General features: G+C 42.4%; 1 protein-coding gene across 4 annotated transcripts in view; it reads right to left on the bottom strand.

Annotated features, from left to right (window-relative positions):
• FNDC3B (fibronectin type III domain containing 3B) overlaps positions 1-21,153 on the bottom strand; it is a 348,693-nt gene that overhangs the window by 63,958 nt on the left and 263,582 nt on the right. For all 4 annotated transcript variants that reach the window (XM_068546247.1, XM_068546249.1, XM_068546251.1 and 1 more), the window contains 2 exons: positions 12,830-12,968; positions 9,737-9,790 (listed from right to left, as the gene is read on the bottom strand). In XM_068546247.1, coding sequence (XP_068402348.1) covers positions 9,737-9,790; positions 12,830-12,968 — 193 coding nt within the window. The remainder of the gene's footprint in view (positions 1-9,736; positions 9,791-12,829; positions 12,969-21,153) is intronic.

Here is a 21,153-nt window from a genome sequence, read left to right as displayed (position 1 = left end):
CAGCTACTGCTGCCAGGCTACTTGCGGGGTGCTACACAGAGCGGGGTTCAAAAGGTCTAGGAGTTGGCTGGTCTACAAGATCTGAGGTATGGTGCCCAGTAGCACCCTGACTCTGCATCCTGGGGGGTGACCGACGGGCAGCATGGGAGCAGTCGGGAGCAGAACCTCCCTAAGGTGAGCACTTGAGCTCCTGTTCTCCCGGGGAAGCAACAAGAACTTCACCCCAACTAGAGAAAGAGGTGAGAGGAGGCTGGAAGCCCACACCCTTGATCATCCTGGAGCAGCCCTAGCCACTGGACGACTGACCTCATTGGACATGAAGCCCCAGCGTGTTCTGGACTAACTTGCTACTGCCAGTGTCCACAAGCCAAAAAGGGCAGATTTTCAGGGTTCCCCGACTTGTTTCCATTTCATAATCTTGGGCACGCCCAAATGATTTTTTCTACCACACACACTGAGTTCATTCAAGGACAAGGTTAATCTTTACTAGAATGTGAAGAAATCTTGGAATACAAACCGACTGTGTGTTAACAGAGCTCAAGGTGCTCACTTTGGCAGGGAGTGAGGCATTACAAACCCAGCTGCTTCCTTTTTCAGCTGTGCCCCTCTTCTCGCTCAAATGAATTCACAGTTCTCGCTGATCTGCCATCATCTTGCACCTAGACCTAGCCTGAGAGCACCCATTCACCACCCTGGGCACTGAGACAAATGGAATTGTTTTCCACCCAGGGTCCAGGGTGCTTGTCCTCCGATTCTGGTTAAAAGTGCTCGATTTGCCAGCAGCTGAATCATGTACACAGCGTGTATCAGATTCCTTCCCCAGTCCTGAGGTCCCCTGCTTTGCCTCTATCACCTCTCTTACCACTGAACAAAAATACACTGCATATTATCTACATCCTAGACCCCACTGGGTCAGCTTAATTTCCATCCCTCCAGGCAGCCCGCTCCCTGATGCCACTGCAACTCTATTTACCACAGAGTTCACCGGGCCTAGTCTGGATGTGTCATTTATCCGATCCTTGGTGAACAAGTGCTTCTTTTCAGTTCTAGATTCACACAGTGAAGCGGGGGCACCACCTTCGGGGGCGAATCGCAGCCTTACCACACTCAGAAGGCTACACACTCCACCCACATCTGTCCCTGCTCCATCCTCATCCTCACTCCCTTTGTAGAAGGGTCATACATTTGGTTACCACTCCTAATAATAATCAGAGTCTGGATGTTCTTTTAGGTCCTACAAAGTTCCTGCTACACTCTGAAGAATGTCAACTTTTTGCCAGACTGTGAAAGGACCCAACCTTAGAAAGGCAGGGGTGAGAGAAGGAAGCGTGGGGGAGTGTGTAAAATGCAACCCATGTGGCTACACAGCAGACAGTGACTCACCCTTGGAAACATTTTTCAAGATGAGTTAATATAAACTTCAGGGACAAAGATATTCTCAAACATTATTTCACTCTTTAAAATGAAATTTGGGGATAAATGATAAATAAAAGGTTTAAAATACTTCAAGGAATATATTCTCTATTTTCTCATTTTATCTTCTGCCCTTTTACTACCTACTTGAGTATTTTTCTTTCTCATCTAGTTTAAAATTTTAAATTAGCTCTTAAATAAGATTATAAATATATTAATTATCCCCTCAAAAAAGGGGGGAGGGAGCACTTTCCTGACCTCCTGTGAGTCACCCAAAGGAAGAGGACACATGTAGCGCAACAATGAGGCAGAGACATTAATTGGCAGGAAAGCAGTTTTTCTCATGGGTTCCCTTTCCTTATCACTGAGGGAACAGGCAGTAATCTCTCCCATCTGTTTAGTGAGAAGGGCCGGGTTTGTGCACTGCTGAGTCACACCCCGTCGGCTAGCGAGCCGCGCTGGCCACAGGGCCTGAGTCCCATCCTACCACTGCATCTCTGGGGCACATCTGTCTTCCTTCCCCTCTTCCCAGAACACTCAGAGGAGAGCAAGGGTAGGAAAAGAGTTATGTTGTACTTTCAAAGTCCATGCCCTTGCATATAACAGTCTTAGGGCATAGCACCTAAAACACTGTATGTGCTACACAAAGACAAAGGGAAAACGATGAATGGACTAGGAGAGTCAGGAGAACCTTTTATGTCACATGGTGACGATTCTAAACATGTCCAAACATTCTTTGATTCTCCATCCAGTGAGGAGCAAAGCCTACGACCCTTTCCCTTGAACGTGCATGGGCTCGTGACTCTCTTGTAACTGACAGATGGAGTGGAAATGAAGTTGTGTGACTACCAGGGTGAGGTCTGAAAAGATGACGAAGTTTCTGTCTTTTCCCCGGAATGCTCACTTTTGCAATTCTGACTCCCCTGAGGCTGCCACGCTGTGAGGGAGCCTGAGACGAGGTCCCACCGAAGCCAGCAGTGACCACTAGATTTGTGAGTGAGGGCCCCACCAGAAGGTTCCAGCTCCCAGCCAACGAGCCCTCCCAGCTGAACCGCCAGCAATTGTGGAACACAGGCTAGCTACTCCTCCAGTGCCCTGTCCAAATTCCCAACCCAGAATCCATGAGACAAGAAAGTGACTGTTTTCAGGCATTAAGTTTTGAGGTAATTTGTTATGCAATATTACAGTCATCTATTTTGATGTCCATAGATGTCTATAATATGAAGTTTTTCAGTAAACTTTTATAAATTCCTCCTGTACTATAAATAGCCAGGAGGTAAGGGAGCAGAAGTGTGCATGCTCGTACTCAAAACCAATGTTTAAAGTATGCCTGGATAAAGGCTTCTATTTTCTACATGCACTTAGCACATGCTTTTTCCCTCAAAGCGTCCAACAAAGTAAGGCCTCTCTGAATAGATCTTAAAAATTATTTCTGTAGAAGCTAAAAATGTAACAAGATTCCTATATGATAAAGATCAACCAAAATTGTTAATCAATGGCAATGCAGTTACTTCATTTTACAGAGTGACATTTTAGAGAATTAAGATTTTTAATAATGCTAACCCCAACGCTGTAGAGAACCCTGGGAATATTTTTAAATACAGACATGCAAAAGTCTTTGGGGCACAGTTTAGGTGTTGCATAGCCTAAAGCCTCAGGAGTGAGCAAATTAAATAACCTTTCAAAGGACCTTCGCATATAATCGTGTTTCTACCTCTGTTTGGTATCTGTTTATGACACATAATGGAATAAAGTTCCAGTGGATAAATCAATTTACAGATAGGTCTGCCTATTTGAAAAATGGAATCTAAGTATATAAAAAGTATTTATTTCATAACATGCCAACTAATTTTTAAAGTTAAAATATGTTTAAAAGTAGTTGTTAATTTGTAAAACTATGTAACTGAAAACAAACAAGAAAATTTTTTTCAAATCTGTTTTCCTTCTTTATAAACTTAGTATCTTCATAACGTTGTCCTCACCACTTGGGAAGATGAATCCTTAAAATGGGTTTGTTTCCTGCTAAGGAACTTAACACATCTATGGCCAATTCTGTACATACAACTCACACATACTCCAACTAATTCAGGCCACAGTATTTTCTTGCCAGGAGTAATTCTGTAGACTGAGGTTGCTGTGGTTTCTCTGGCTGACATTTCCAATTCCCCTGGACTGCACTAACAATCTTGGAAGCTGGTATTTCCAACATTGGTACTACGAGATGAAGTTGGCTGATATTTTCAACTGCCTTCAGATTAACAGATTGGAAGTGATCCTTCCTGCTCCTCTTCCTGGCACAAGAAAATGAGAACGGCCAACACCAGGGTGCCCTGTGGTCATGGGACATGTACTCTTCCTGATGTTTTCTTGATCTATTGACCTCCTTCTCCTACAGGTTCTTTCACAGCCATGCCTGTTGCCTTCCCAAGCTGCTCTTACCATGTGTGATAACTGCCTGCTAAATAAATAACATGCATTTGGTTGTCAGCTGTCATGTGCTCGTGGCCCATGGCTGCTGGATCCAGACATGGGCTGAGCGATTCTGGGCTAGGCACTCTCTGTAACAGCATAGTTCAACCTGTCAGAAACATCAACAATAAATCAAATAAAAAATAAGGCTGCACTGGCCAACTGAACTACTGCCAGGCTCGAAGATTTAGTCTGCTAGTACATCTATATTTAGAAGTTGTACCAGCGTTGGCCGACCCTAGGCAACATCAAAGATAAGTGTTGGCTTGAGATATAAAAGCATGTATGTGTTCAGCATAGCCATATGTAAGAAGGGGTTCAAAACAGGGAGGTGGGGACACTCCACATCTGGGTGGGTTCCAAAGTTCTTCGCACCAAACCTCACTCTCCCCTCAGTGATGCCTCTTTCATTTAACTGACCACTCTGGCACAGAGGAATTTTCAAAGGTAAGAAAAGGGGGTAGCGTAGTTTGTGGCTGCATGTTACTAAATAAATACTGCATGCATTTTATCCCCTGGCACACTAGTTTTTTATATTAATGGGAGAGGCTTGGCTATCTGAAATAGCCAAGGATGTTCCTCTGGTTTAAAACAAACAAACATAATGTTCTTATATATCTCTCCATATACGGAGGTTCACCTGAGGTCGAGTGCTCTGATAGGATCAATGTGTTGAGACTATCCCAGTGAAGGGAAGGGGGTGATTTTAGAGCAGGCTGCCTATAGAAGGGATGAACCAAGGGACGGATGGGCTCAGTTCACCCACCTAGCCAAGGCCCAAGGTGGCCATCCTCTAGCTGGCAACCAACAAGCAGGACAAATGAGTTGATGAATTAGGCGCCAAGGACCAAGATGCGCGTATGTAACATAGCCTCAGCTGGAAGCTCCCCACAAAGTCTGCTGCCCTAATACATAATAACCCCCATTTGTCATAACACACGACAGATGGTGAAAAGCACGGAGAATCTGCTTCCGGTGCGCAGATGTCTGGGCTCCCTAAAAGAGAGGGGAGAGGGCTCCTTTTACCTCAGCTCTGTCTTTGATACCTGTGGACTTCTCTGAGTTATTAAATCCTTCCTTGCCTAGTTTCCTTCCATAGGGGCTAGAGTGGAGGAAGCTGCTCCCTGGGACCTCAGAAACCACCCTTTGACGTGGGGTGGTAAAGATCTGTGATGTGGCAAAACACTGTCGTTCTGCCAGGTCACTGATTTAGCCCTTATGTAAAATACGGCTTTTGATGGACAAATGACAGACGAACCTGGGACCCCACTCTCCAATCTCCAAGAGGGCACTCCCCGAGAATGGGCAAAGAGCTCGTGGGCCCGGGCAAGCGGCACCATCCCCTGACTTTCAGCCAGGCATCGGGGAGGGGCTGGGGAGTAGGCACTGGCCTTCCCAGTCTTCTCCACTGAACAACAGGCTCTGCAGCCCCGGGCAGCAGGGCTCCTCAGAGATGGCGTCAGCTGCACTCTCGGCGAGGCTCTCCTCACCCGCTCCGTGAGGCCAGGAAGTCACTCTGCTTGCCAATGCTACGGTTCTTCCAAGAAGGGCTGTCTAACCAGAAAAGCCACGTGCAAATTCACTCGTGCCAAGGAGCCTTTTGAAAGATTATCAATCTAACTAACGCCTAAGTGAAACAGGAATCTGATTAATAAAGCAGGAGCCAAGCACCTCCTACGGGGCAAGCTCTTTCCCTGCATGAGCTAGGCTGGCTGCTCCGGAACTAGATGCCCACAAAGCGACAGTCTGGGGCCTGCCGCCTACTCTAGGTTCCTGCAGTGGAGCTGCTGAGCCCAGGCCAGGCTGCCTGACGGTTCCCCACGGGCTTCTGGGCTCTACCTGCTGCCGGCCTTTTCTGTTCAAGTTCAAAACATACTCCCCTTGATTTCTGCAGTATTTATGTCATTCTCGGTCTGCTGTGCTCTACAGTTGCGTTCACTCATTAGTCACCGGGAAAGTCAAAGGTGACATCCCTTTTTGGGCTAGCTGAGTCACATGTGAGGGAGAGTCTCGGGAACTCCACTAGTCACATTCCCACAAAGCGATTTTTCTGGTTCTTTCGTATATTCCCAACATGTCATGTCTGGAAGCAAAGCTAATGGCAAATTAGCATCTATATATAGCACTAACACCCGTCTTTATTTAGTTCAAACTAGAGCTATTAACCTCAGGGCTCCTGCATAAGTTCCTGACAGAAAAATGTCACATTCCTTTCATACACTCCTTCTGTATTGTTGACTTTTCCTACCCCAGATCTTAACATCAATGTGCTTAGGTGGTCTGAGATACTCATTACACAGGATCTGTCATTGTCCAAGTTGTCTCATTCAATTTTAACCTACCTGTGAGATAACAGACGTTATTTTTCAAGTGGAGAAGCTGAGACTTGGGGGTTAAATTATTTGTTTGACTAGTTAGAGACAAAGCAGAAACAATCCAGTTCTCTTTGGGTGAACACCACGTCACTGAACACATCAGCATGAATCCACGCCACGTGTTCACAGTGAGATCTTAAGAGACCTGCGTTTGCGCTGAGGAACTAGCTGCTAGTAGCACCAGTTAGCATTTCTGTAGAGCACGTGTTAAAACAATATCTAAGAGTAGAACTCACACTACCACTTATCTGAGTCACCCCAACAAAGGGACGTGGCCAGGAAAGCCCACACCTTTCCAAGTTATGAAAACTGATCTGTCTCAGGAGAAAACTGAAACTGATGGCTATAGCTGAAAAGCCAGTGACACCTGTGTGTTCCATTTTTAGTCGCTCATTACCATCTCGTAGTCACAGTTACTTCCTGCAGTGATGGAAAAATTAAGGGAGTGGCTAGGCACAATTACTCATGGAGAAAAGTAGGCATCCAGCCCTCTTGCAGAACTATTAGTGAGTAATTCCCAAGGGAAGTCTGTGAACAGTGATGTGACATTATTGACAATGAATTTAGGAGACAGGATGTATCAGCTTCCCCCCCATGCTTCACGGTTCTGTTTTCTGTTCCCCATTAGGGCCACACCTGCCTTCAGAGACCAGCAGGCGGTTAGCTCTTGATTTTAAGGTCAACTCAGCACAGCATCCCCAGTCGTAGGAGAAATAAAGGCCAGGTACTCACTGGCCTCTCTGCTTCTGCTCCTTCATTCATGAAGTTCTTTTTCTAGAAACTTGACAGTAGGACTTGAGGTCCTGTGCTCTTAGTTTACTAACACCTTCAGAATTTTACACTAATTATTTTATTGGAATGGTGATTAAAAATTTGAGCAAAAGAGGGACTGTCCTGGTGGTCCAGTGGTAAAGAATCCGCCTTCCAATGCAGGCGACGCAGGTTCGACCCCTGGTCGGGGAACTAAGATCCCGCATGCCACAGGGTGACTAAGACCGCGCGCCACAACTACTGAGCCCGCGCCTCAACTAGAGAAAGCAAACCTGCACGCTACAACTAGAGAGAAGCCTGCACGCCACAACGAAGAGCCCGCGTGCCCAATGAAGATCCCGTGTACCGCAACTAAGACCTGACGCAGCCAAAAAAATAAAAAATAAATGAAATAAATGTTTTAAAAAAAATTGAGCAAAAGAATAAATTCTGGGAACTCTAGCCAGGGCTGATATAATAAAAATATGGGATGAGACATTCGTGGTGGCATGTATGCAGATGGGGTCACCTCACCCCAAAAGCTGTGATTCTCAGACCAGGTGCCACAGCAGGAATGGGGCGGGGTGAGACTCCTGAACAAAAGCTTCTTCGAGACTGAACAATACCTGCTTCCCTCTCAGGCGGGGATCTGCTCCTTTGTGCACCCACCCACCTTTCTGCCCTTTAAGCTTGTTTCTACAGCCCCCTGAGTGCCATAGAGGCCGTGAGGGCATGGCTGGGAGAGGCGAGCTCTGGCTTTGGAGAGGGTTGGGCGTGGGGGAACTCCAGCTGAACCCCCCTCCTGTTCTCCTGCCCCACCGTACTCCACCAGGGCACGGTCTGGAAAGAGACGTGTACCAGGTGCACCTGGCTCAGACACCACCAGCAGAAGGTTTTGGAGGGAGAGCCAGAGCCTCACGTGCTCTCACTTTCTGCAGGTCAGATGTTGTTCTCTGTACATTTGATTTTCTTCCTTGAAGAATATTAAGCCACAGGACATAAAAGGATTCCTGTGTTGGCAAAAGGCCTATAGTCAATTAGCCTGGAATTTCCAGGAAAGCTCACCAGAGCCGACACCAGCAGGAAGGGAATATAAAGAGGAAAGGGGAAGACAGAAGAATTAGGATGGAAGTGAGGGCAAGATGGAAGGAGAGCAAGGACGGGAAAGGCAGGAGAAGGCCCAAAATAAACAACTTCACATTCTGTGGTCATTCGTCCATAGTGGGTCCTACTGAGTACAAATGATCATCAGAGGAGCTTCTCCATTTCATGTGAGGCTGTAGCATGTTTCCTCCCAGCATCATGCCAGCACACTTTCAAGTCAAATTCAAAGGTAAGGTGGCCAACAACTGAGTCACCATTACCATTTCCTGCAGCACCTGGGTTTTTCTTGAGGTTTCCCACTGACCTTACTTAACTTATGAAGCCATGGTCCAAGGCAGAGAAGCAGCAAAAAACACAGGACACACACACACACACACACACGCTCACCAGTGCGCTGAGAAGATATGGAGAGGAAAAAAGCTCTTTACTGGGTAAACTCTATCTTGATATAAAACCTCAACCACAAGGACCATAGGGGGTGGTTTCACTTTCCAATCAAGCCGCCTTAACATGAAATCCACCTAATCTGTAAAATATACTGGTTAAGTCTGAGATTTCACCAATCTGTACATAGGAACTACTCACAAGGATCCTAAGAACAATAGATCATTGTCTTTGGTAACTTGGAACTCTAGCTGTTCAGATGCAACCCAGATGGGAAAATATGCTTCTGCAAAAAGCAGAAGATAAAGAGCCCCCTTTCCACATCAAAATTTCATCATGAGAATTTCATCCGTTTTCATTTTACATTTGGTTAAAATATTTTCCCCACACTTGACAAGTGGCTTTTTGCCTAAGCCTGTGTTCTGAATCTTTCAGTGCCCCTAAATTTAAGTCACAAAGACTAGTTAACTTGCATTACTCTCCAAAGTCAACATTTCCTATTCTTAAAATCCTTAGTCTGTTTGCTTGATCACAGAAAGAGAATAAAACACAGGTAAATGAATGAACGGAATTAAGATATACAAGAATAGTATCATTGCTTTTTAGAAACAGAAGATTTCTGCATCCCGTGTTCCTGCCTGAGATTCTGTGCAGTGTTAGTGAGGCCAGGAAAGCATTGGGTCACCATTCAGCAGAGAGTGGCCTACAGTGTAAGAAGACTTCACCATGGATACCATCCAAGGCCTCTGGTGACAGAAACAGCAAAGGGGGCACCCCTTCTAGGATGGTCTAGCAGGTAGGGTGCTCGCAGGTGGGTGAGACCTCCAGGTGCTGTCGTCTCCCCTGCCCTGCTCCCACAGAGAAACAAACTAGGCTTCCCAGGCTGCAGTGCGTTTTACCTTATGGAAACCATCTATGCAGGCTGGCCCTGGGCAGTCAAGATAACAAAGAAGTCAATTCTTGGTCAGATACTAGGGTCTCCACAATAGATAAGATCCTATCTTTTCTTTCAGTAGCATTTCTTGCAAATAAGTCAAATAAATATATTTTAATGCACAATTCACTACACTTCAGTCTGTCTTCATTTTCCACAGTCAATAACTATTGGTTTAAATTTTTCTCTACTTACATTATTTTTTCCATGTGTTTAGCATATCTTCAAAAAAGAATAAAATGGCATTTGTTCAGCAATTTCATTTTTAAAAGGTGTTTTAGATGGATGAACATAAAAATATGATTACCTCATCCCATTCTAAAAGGTAGTTGGTGATTTTTGAACCGTTGTCAATTGGTGCCTAAAAAAATAAATAAATAAAATGAGATTAGAGAAAGTTGTTCACAGACAAAAGTTATAAGCTCTCCACTTGGTTCAAATACAATGTCCATCCTAGTACTGTACTCTCCCTGCAGGGGGATAACCCTGGATACCTCCTGCATTTGCTTCTTCAAACATTATCACAAAACCAATTTTAATACAAGTCAACTAGTAGAGAGAGCCCCACTATTAATAAATCGTACCCCACAAACAGCCAAGCCTGCCTTCCCCACCACCTCTACCTTTACACCCACATGGTGCCTTACTTCCTCCTCCGGGGATAAAACTTTTAAGAGGCATGTTAAGTTCAAGGCTGGAGGAGAAAAAAGACAGGGGAGAAACAGAGGCACTGCTTGGGGTCTGATAAGGTAAAGCTGACCCACCTAGGTTCAAGAGTCTAAAGTCCATATTTTTGTAACTTCCCCCATACAGTTTTTGTTGTTGTTTTAAGAGTTTAAGATTAGAAAGCCTTCTGTGGCATTAAGGTTGCCCTTTTTTTAAAAATGAGAAAAACCGGGATCTCCTGGATAGATTACCAGGGGCAATTAGCCCTCAGCATATTAGCAAAAAGCAAATCATCATTTGCTTTCCTCCTAAAAGCATACTGAGATCTGCTTTACTGAGAAAGCAGGCTTTGGACAATGGGAAGAGAAGTAAAGAACTCTGGAGAAAAGAGTGCTTTGTAGGGTCAGAGCTGCCAGAAGGGGGTGCTACTGTGGAGTCCCTCACAGCACTAAGATAGTAAGACCATGTCTCCCAAGCACAAACGCACCTGGGCCTGGCTCTTCGCAGGAGAGAGCCAGGGCCCCATAGAATGTGGTGACCTGCCCCCAGCAAAGGCAGCCAGGTCACCAGAGCTACACTGAAGCCCCTCTCGGCTGTTTGTCACGAGTGGTCTGATGTAAGTTGCTTAATATCAATGCTTAGTTTCTTATTCCAAGAATGGATGGGTGTGATAAGGAATTGGGAGAATATATGTAAATCACTTACTAAACTGCCCCGGTGTTGCAGGAAGCAGTCAGTAAACAGTAGCTGTTGCATTATTAGTGTTAATAATAAATGTATTAACATCGAGGGCTCAGTAAATATTAGTTAATTAATAAAGAAACTCTTCGCCCTGGCCTTTCCTTCCTTCCTTCTTCTGAGTCATATAATCTTAGAGTTCCAAGCCCCAATTATGGGTGAGTGCTGTATGTTCTACTAAACTGCAATTTCAGGCTTTTGTGGGCTCGATTTGGGAGAAAGGATAGGGTTACATTTAAAGTTCTAAATAATGGACAAAATCAAGGTTTTAGCTGAGAACCCATTTCTAAGGTAAGAACTACATTTATGATGCTCATATATTCCTTTCTGATGTCCTGCCCCACCACCGAGTCCCTGATTCCTTGAGGGTGGGGACACAGCCCCTGGTGTTTGTGTTGCCCTATCTCCTGGCGCTAACAGGATGACATTAGAGGGCCCTGAGCTCTCTCAGTGTCTTGGTGGCTTCAAGGACAGATGGGCAGCCAGAGCGTGGTTGCCCTCTCCTTGTACCCCCAACTGGAGCACCGCTATTGGAAAATCTGTTCTAAGAACACGAAAACTGAACTGAATCCAGAACTTTCAAGTTTGCGCGTAACTGAATGGGACAATAATATGCTTCTGATTTACAATCAAATAAAGAGAGAAAGAAATTGTGAAACATTTTCCTCCTAGTAAGAAATCTTTTTCTTGAAGTTGCTGGTCTGCCTGAGGCCTGAATTTCATCCAGGTTTTAAGCAGAGTATGTATCAGTGATTCCCAACTTTAGGTTTATAAGACCCCAGGGTCCCTCTGGTAATCTTTAAGATTTCTTATACTTTTCCAAACAAAATGGATTTTAATTCTTTCCTTAAGATATATTTATATACGTATATGTATAAATACAGAACACATTTTAAAATGGACGTATATGCTCCAAGGACTTAAAACAATGATGACCAGTTGGGTGTTAAAACTCTGAAAAGGTGGGGAATCACTGACCTGGATTATCCCTGGAAGCCAGGAAGGAAAATAAAATAGTTCAGATTCTACAACTTTGCCTTTGTCCAAATAACACACTCAATGCTGGCCACTGGCTACGAGAGGGGTCTACAGAAGTCCATGCTTTGTTGCTAACCACTACTCTCAACTGCTTTCATCAACTCCCAAGATAAATTTGACCCTCTGGTCTAAGAACAAAAGGACAAAGTATTTGTTCACCAATAAGGAATCTCCCTAGTCATCTTATTTGCACATCAGTGTTTCCCCCCAATACCACAAATCTTTATTATCTCTACCTCTATAAATTTTACATTTTGAACTATATTTTAAAGTATAAATATACAGAAATAATTACTATAGAGATTGATAACATAATCTACTATTTTCTTACAAACACACAACTGTGACTGATAAGCCAATGATATACTAGTTTAAGGACCTCTCTTTGACAAGAGTTATTTGTAGCCAAAAAGTTGTATTTCATGAGAACTACTACCTGATTCAGATGTTAAAAAAAATAATTAGTAATCCTAACTGACCTACGGCCTAATTAGTCAAAATTAATGAAACCTTAATGTAGTTTAGAACACTAAACATTCTAGGCAGTTTTAAATATTAGACATTGCAGAGTCACCACTGAAAGAAGCCAACGGACCCCATAAACCTACTTTATCTCTAAATCTTTCTTCACAAAAACTTTTTACTCAAGTCCTCAAATGTCTGTTGAAATGAATTAAACCATTAGAAAGTGATGACATTTAGGTATCTTAAGTATTCATATCACTTATAAAGTATTGCTCATGACCCTGCAAAGAAAGCTAACACTTGATTTCACAGTTCCCTCTCCCATTGTTTTGCCCAATTTTTATAGAGATGGCAACTTTTGATATCATTATAATTTGTTTCACATAGTCACTATGCAGAAAATGAAACACCACCACCAAACTGGAATACTGCTAAATAAATGTTTCAAATGGCTACAGACTTCAGAATATTCCCGCCACTTGGCGCTACCCACCTTCCACTGCAAGGTTAGTGAACTTTTGCTCCTGTGTGCCAGCTTAGGTGGGAAAGGACACTCGGGTGCACAGCTGTGGGTGGTGAAGCTAACCGGCTCAGAGCAGGATCCCTTTACGGAATTGTACATAGCATATACCCTGAAAACAGACAGACAAATACAGTCAGTGGCAGAGGCCCATCACAGAAGACCGGGGTTTTTATCTCAGCTTTGCCCCAGGACTTTCCACAGAGGAACAGAATTTCTTATGTAGTACACACCATGACCCTCACTCTTATTTACTGGTCTTGTCCTGACCTAACTATGGTCAGCATTTTCAGGGGAAAATCATCCCAGCAGGCGATGTGACTCAATGCATTCTCTCCTCCCACTAACTGTCAGAGCCACCCAGCCCCATGTAAGACGGGCAGAGTCTACTGACTGGAGAAGAATATGCTCAACGAGGAAATACCCTTTTTCCCCAAAATGGCCTCCATATATGTATTCTAAAATCCATCAAGCCACTCTCTGGTTGACTTTGTCTGGAAAAAGGCTAAAAGTACAGATGAGGGTTGGGTCAAAGGAGACAAGAAGCAGTGATGAGTCCACAAACCGAGAGGGAGAGGTAGAAGTACAAACAACAAAGTAGATATCATCTTTGAACTGTTTATAATACTGCAGATATTTAGGTAGAGATAAGCACATTTCACACACAGAAACAGGCTTGCTGCTGCCAAATGCATCTCTCTTCTAATTCATTAAAAACACGGTTCAGGTACAGTTTACCCATGTGAACATCTAACTCTTACACCTGGAGCCAAGATTAAGGATGGGCATTCTGCACATTAAAATGCCTGGCTCGATACTCAACATATGGACCTGATTTCTCCAAAGAAGCTGTGAAAAAAAAGCATATAACACACTATTATAAAACTACATTCCTTTCAAATAGCATAAAATAGGATTATGCTGATTTTTACCATCTTCTTTTCTACTTTTTCATTTTTTAAATATTGGGCATTAAAAAAAAAAAACGTGAAAACATACTCTTCTAAAAAGACAACAAAGAATCCTTTGCTGCCTAAAAAAGATGCATGGATTAAGCTATTCAGAATTTGTAAATACGTCAAGTCCTTAACTCTTAACAACTCTTTATGAGCTGCCATTAAAGACAGAAGAACACTCAGACTAGAGAGGTGAAGTAAATTTCCCAAAGCTACACAGCTAGAAAGTCGGATTAATTGTACTCAGTCATGGAGATCTAACTGCTATACTGTATTCCCTACTGTCCTATTCATCCTGCAATCCACTTCCCCTCACTCTGCCCAATGAATAAATAACAGCTACAGATAACATTATGGAGAATAGGACCTAACTGAGGAGAAAGGATTTTAAAAATCATACACCTAAAGTCCACCACAAAAAATTTATAGAGGCCATGCAAGTCAAAAGTACTAACAGACATGCCTACCTTCCATTCTAACAGGTAAAATACATATTTACTGGATATTTGACTTGTTTGCCTTAGGGGAGGACACCATGATATTTGATCCAAACAAAAGATACCTCTCATTAGGATGCTCTTCACACAACCTGATGACAGAAATGCTCCTTTTTGCATTCACTGTAAGTAGGCACATGATAACAGAAAATGAAACAGGAGACTTGGCAAAATCATTTCCATGTATCAGGACAGGTTTACTGGGAGTAAGTTACTTAAAAATGAATCACAGAATGTTCCAGACATGGGCAGGGTTCCAGCCTGAACTTTAACAGATCAGCTGAATTCTCTAACTGATGGCTTATCGATTGTATTTTGCCCAAAATACGTGTGGGGGGAGGGAAGGAATATAGTGTTTTAAAATATTACCGCCACCTATGAATTAAAGGATGTAGGCAACGATCACCAAAAAAGAGACAAGCAGACATTATGCACTCCTAATGAGAGACCATGCCACTATCTATAAAATCCCTGCCAGAAAAATTGAACCTGTATCTGATTAAGCCTCTTCACTGCTTTATAGGAAACATGGAGAGAACATTATTAAGCAACACTACAGGATGCAATCAGGCTAATTCACAGTGTGGAAACGTCTACAGGACAAAAAAAAAAAAAATTTATTCCAACAAATAAATTGCAAGAAGAGAAAAAAAGGATAGAGGGAAAACCTATAGCTTAAAAGAAACTTAAGAGCTATAAGCCAAACACAATACTCAAACCATGTCTGAATTCCAATTACAACAAACTGAAGAAATAAACCCTTCATTTTTAGGACAGTTGAGGAAATGGGAACAGTGTCTGGATTTTAAAGACATGAAGGAATTTACCATTTTTGTTTATTTTGGATGGGCATGGGGTGTGTGATGATGGTAATGTGGTTCACAGGTTAAATAATATGATGTCTGGACTTTACTTCAAAATAACTGTTGGGGGAGGGGGTAGGAGAAGGCACCAAGGGAATAAAAAGTTGGGTGGTGGGTATATGAGAGTTCATTAAATTACTGTCTACTTTTGACTATAACTGAAATCTTCAGAAACAAAAAGTTAAAAATTAAGCCAATGCTGAAAAAAATGGAGATCTCTCGTTTAAAAAAATGAACCTCTGGCTTCTCTTAAAAACCAGAAGTTCTAGCAACACTGAGCTGCAGACCTGAATGACAGGAATTAAATGAAACTGAGAGCAGCTCCCCCTTTAGATGGGCAGGTGCTGTCCAGTTCAGAGCCCCCACCACTCCCTACTGCTCCCCGGAACTGAGATTGCTTTTTCGCTGCCTTTTACCCAATCCTCTTTACCCACTTCCGTTCCCAGGAGGTATCTCATGTTGCGGTCACTAGGCATTTGCTTATGAATTCAGACTATACTCAGATAGACCAAGTCCTAAACATCCACAAAAACAGTCAGCACCTAAGATCCATGTGGGTAATAGAGCAGAGGAAAGGAGGGAGGGGAAGAGCCTGCCAAGGACAAGCAGACCGCAGTTAGTTATCCGGGGGGAGCTGGACTCAGCCAAGTTCGTTCTTTCTTTTCAATGAGATTCTTGGAGTCACAAATCCATACTTATCGGGCTAGAGAAACACGAGAGAAGGAGGCTCCTGACAGCCAGGTTGGGAGGATGACAGTAGGAATGAAGGAACCTGATGGCACAAGTAAAAATGTGAGGTACTTGAGGATGGACAGTTGTACGGGCTGGCAGGAGTTAGTTCCCTTGTCTTTAAACTCAGAGAATGTTATAGTTTGTCTAAATGAGGAGTCAATGCTCTGCACTTGTAAAAAGTCTGTCTGCAAAGGAAACAAGATCTATTTTACGCGGCAATATAAATGTGCTGCACTCAGTACCTAAAACTTGACATAACATCTAAGTACCTCATGCTTACATCTGTCAATTCAAATTGTTCAGTAAATAGATAGCAACTAATAACTGTAGTAACTACCTGCTCCGCTTTTACCAGTAATTTTCACAGAAAAGTCTCTGTAAATGACATTACATTTTCAAGAATGTTGCAATCATGTTTCTCACATGATGGTGATGTGTTTTCTCTAAATACCACAATGTGACAGGAAGATCTGTGGAGTAGGACCAGTGTCCTAAGTTAAATATATCAGCAAACAATTCAGTTCTTTTAGCATTTATACCAGCAACGAGGAATACACTTTTCTAAGGATATAACTAATCTTGTGTTGGGTTTGCACATTTGTTTCAGTTTAAGTACCAACTAAATGTGTATGGAACAGGTGCTCCAAAAATTTCAGAAATTTGCCTCCCCCTTCCTCCAGCACGTCTGTAACATACCAGGAGCTGCAATTTCTAGTCAATAACACCTATTTCGTGGATGGACTTAGAGTCTGTCATGCAGAGTGAAATAAGCCAGAAAGAGAAAAACAAATACCATATGCTAACACATATATATGGAATCAAAAAATAAAAAAATGGTTCTGAGGAACCTAGGGGCAGGACAGGAATAAAGACGCAGACGTAGAGAATGGACTTGAGGACACGGGGAGGGAGAAGGGTAAGCTGGGACGAAGTGAGAGAGTAGCATTGAAATATACACACTACCAAATGTAAAATAGATAGCTGGTGGGAAGCAGCCGCATAGCACAGGGAGATCAGCTCTGTGCTTTGTGACCACCTAGAGGGGTGGGATAGGCAGGGTGGGAGGGAGACACAAGAGGGAGGATATATGGGGATAGATGTATATGTATACCTGATTCACTTTGTTATACAGCAGAAACTAACACACCATTGTAAAGCAATTATACTCCAATAAAGATGTTAAAAAAAATAAATTAAATAACACCTACTTCATAACCCCACACTGAGCTGGTCAACCACATATTTTTGGAAATGCTTCATCACATAATTTTTCTGGGAAATGTTATTACATGGTATCATCTCTGGGCAACCTCTTTGCCAAATTGTTTATGACAACGACTGCAAAACGGCCTCAAATTCTGCATTGAAATTGCTATCCATTCCAACACTCAAATTCCTGATTATCCTATCATTGATAAAAATATAAATTCTTGACTCCCACAGTAAAATGATTGTTTCAATGTCACTATTAATTATAAAACTACCAATTAAAAGAGGAATATGCTTTTCTTTGTATATGTATAAATAAATGAATATATAAATGTTTGTGATTGTAAAGTTACATACTTATGCATAAGTATTACAAAATAGAATGTTATTTATTTGTATGTATGTATGTATTGGATTTTTCTCATTCCTCTTTCTTCCTCAACACACACACACACAGGGGAGATTCTGCATTGGTGGCGTCATTCCATAACACAATACCCTATATGGAAACACTGAATAAATACACTTTGACAGTTACAAATTGATTCCTTTTAAGCATTCAACCAACATTAAACCAAAAAAAGCAATCTGTGTAAGAAATGGGTAACTAATATAAAAGTGATGACTTTAATAAAAATAACCCAGGACCCAACACCTAAATTTTTTACATCAACATAATAGAGGAATTATTGAGGAATTACTTTCTTCAATCACTAGGAGAAAAAATAAAAAAGTGGTCAGATAGATGTGGAGCAATGACACGAAAATACATAGCAAAAAGTGAGGAAAATAATCTTTAAAACCTGAAATGTCTCAGGATACAATTTTCAATGTGGAATTTGGACTAAAGGGCATAGCAAGCGCCAATCTGAACAGCTACAGACACATAACCTATAGCACCATCTCAAGGATGCCACTGGTCTCTTAATAAATTATTCCCAGTAACAGTGAGGTGATGGCAAGTAGAATTCAAGAGCTCTTCTTGCCTAGGAACTGATGCCAAGCACTATACAGTTCAATAACAGAACTCCATGACTGAGAGGCTGCTACTTGAAAAAATGGTTGTGTATCTGACTGGTGAACGCAGACAATACTCACTAATATGAGGGAGGAAAAAACTGAAAATGAGAAAAAGAATTCCATGAAGATATCAAGCAAGCAATGTGAAGGGGATGGAATCAGAATAGCAAAACCAAAAGCAACAAGAAAGGAGCCCTAGGTGAGATGCCAGTACCTGACCTGAGAAAGAAACCTTTCACTCTACGGAAGAGTGATTTGAACAGAGACTTCTGCAGGCCTTTGTCAAAAGGTGCACTATTAACAACTAGAAGGAGAATACAGCCTGCTTGGCACTGCTAAAAGAAACATCTGTTTTCATCATTGGCTCTCCAGACTTCCTATAAGGCGACACTTTCTAAATTGGTAATGTACAAATAAATGAAAATGGTAATAAATATAATTGTTCATTTTGCAGCTGTACAGTAATGGAATCCTTTTGGAGCTTCTGTTGTGGAAAAGACAGGAAATATTTCCATGTAGCTTTTTGAGGCCTTATAGGTGACTATTAAATTTAAAATTATATTTGAGGCTACTGTGTTGATAAAAGCTTACATTCCTGGAACTAAGATTTTGAGAATGTTAACTGCATCATAAAAAGGGATTTTTGCTCTGCTTTTTTCAGCTCCAATTATGATATATCTTTATCTCAATAAAATAATGAGTGGTATGGTCAAACTTCATCATGAAGTCCTTTTCATTTTTAGTGTGGAAAATCTGCAACCACTTTGGAAAAACAAAACAAACAAAACAACATTTATAGGTGTCACAGATTTATAATAGATTTGCACATATATTTCATTTGCTCTCATACCATCTTTCTAAAGCTGGTATCGTTATTATCCTCATTTTACGAATAAGAAAACAAGAACATTGAAGCTTACATGGCTTGCCTAATCACATACCCTAAGTAAGTGCCTGAGTCATTAATTCCAAATTCCAAGCTCTGCCTACTATGTCATCAAGCTGCCTCCCAAAGCAATTCAAGGCAGAAGAGACTGACTCTACGTAGGGGCTGGAAGTGTTAAGAGTATTCTCTAGCTTGAAAAATGAAAGGCTGTATAAGGAAAGAGAATGAATGATCTATATGGACTGTGGAATAGCCAGAGCAAAGTAACTAAAATTGGGACCGTAGACATTTTTTTTAGGAAATAATTTTTTAAAAATACTAAAAGAGATGTGTTCTGGAAGATGGCGGAGTAGAAGGACATGCGCTCACTCCCTCTTGAGAGAGCACCGGAGTCACAAGTAACTGCTGAACAATCATCGACAGGAAGACGCTGGAACTCACCAAAAAAGATACCCCACATCCAAAGACAAAGGAGAAGCCATAATGAGATTGTAGAAGGGGTGCAATCACAATGAAATCAAATCCCATAACCGCTGGGTGGGTGACTCACAAACTGGAGAACACTTATACCACAGAAGTCCACCCACTAGAGTGAAGGTTCTGAGCCCCATGTCAGGCTTCCCAACCTGGGGGTCTGGCAATGGGAGGAGGAATTCCCAGAGAATCAGACTTTGAAGGCTATAGGGATTTCATTACAGGACTTCAACAGGACTGGGGGAAACAGAGACTCCACTCGTGGAGGGCACACACAAAGTAGTGTGCGCATCGGGATCCAGGGGGAAGGAGTAGTGATTCCACAGGTGACTGAACAAGACTTACCTGCTAGTATTGGAGGGCATCCTGCAGAGGCAGGGGGCTGCTGTGGCTCACCGTGGGGACAAGGACACCTGCAGCAGAAGTTCTGGGAAGTACTCCTTGGCATAAGCCCTCCCAGAGTCCACCATTAGCCCCACCAAAGGGCCTGAAGACTCCAGTGCTGGGTTGCCTCAGGCCAAACAACCAACAGGAGGGAACTTAGCCCCACCCATCAGCAGACAAGTGGGTTAAAGTTTTACTGAGCTCTGCCCACCAGAGCAACATCCAGCTCTACCCACCACCAGTCCCTCCCAGCAGGAAGCTTGCACAAGCCTCTTAGATAGCCTCATCCACCAGAGGGCAGACAGCAGAAGCAAGAAGAACTACAATCCTGCAGCCTGTGGAACAAAACCCACATTGAAAGATAGACAAAATGAAAAGGCAGGGGACTACGTACCAGATGAAGGAACAAGATAAAACCCAGAAAAACAATTAAATGAAGTGTAGATACGGAACCTTCCAGAAAAAAGAATTCAGAATAATGATAGTGAAGATGATCCAGGACCTCGGAAAAAGAATGGAGGCAAAGATTGAGAAGATGTAAGAAATGCTTGACAAAGACCTAGAAGAATTAAAGAACAAACAAACAGAGATGAACAATACAATAACTGAAATGAAAGCTACCCTAGAAGGAATCAATAGCAGAATAACTGAGGCAGAAGAACGGATAAGTGACCAGGAAGACAGAATGGTGGAATTCACTGCTGCGGAACAGAATAAAGAAAAAAGAATGAAGAGAAACGAACAGAGCCTAAGAGACCACTGGGACAACATTAAACACACCAACATTCGCATGTATAATGCGTCCCAAAAGGAGAAAAGAGAAAGGACCTGAGAAAATATTTGAAGAGATTATAGTCAAAAACATCCCTAACATGGGAAAGGAAATAGCCACCCAAGTCCAGGAAGCACAGAGAGTCCCACGCAGGATAAACCCATGAAGAAACATGCCGAGAAACAAAGTAATCAAACTGACAAAAATTAAAGACAAAGAAAAATTATTAAAAGAAACAAGGGAAAAATGACAAATAACATACAAGGGAACTCCCATAAGGTTAACGGGTGATTTCTCAGCAGAAACTCTACAAGCCAGAAGGGAGTGGCATGATATATTTAAAGTGATGAAAGGGAGATTACTCTACCCAGCAAGGATCTCATTCAGATAAAACGGAGAAATCAAAAGCTTTACAGACAAGCAAAAGCTAAGAGAATTCAGCACCACCAAACCAGCTCTACAACAAATGCTAAAGGAACTTCTCTAAGTGGGAAACACAAGAGA

Source organism: Eschrichtius robustus, chromosome 6, assembly GCF_028021215.1.
Source record: "Eschrichtius robustus isolate mEscRob2 chromosome 6, mEscRob2.pri, whole genome shotgun sequence".
Lineage (NCBI taxonomy): Eukaryota > Metazoa > Chordata > Mammalia > Artiodactyla > Eschrichtiidae > Eschrichtius > Eschrichtius robustus.
The sequence above is the reverse complement of the archived record's forward strand: the minus strand, read 5'-3'. Positions and strand labels throughout refer to the sequence as shown.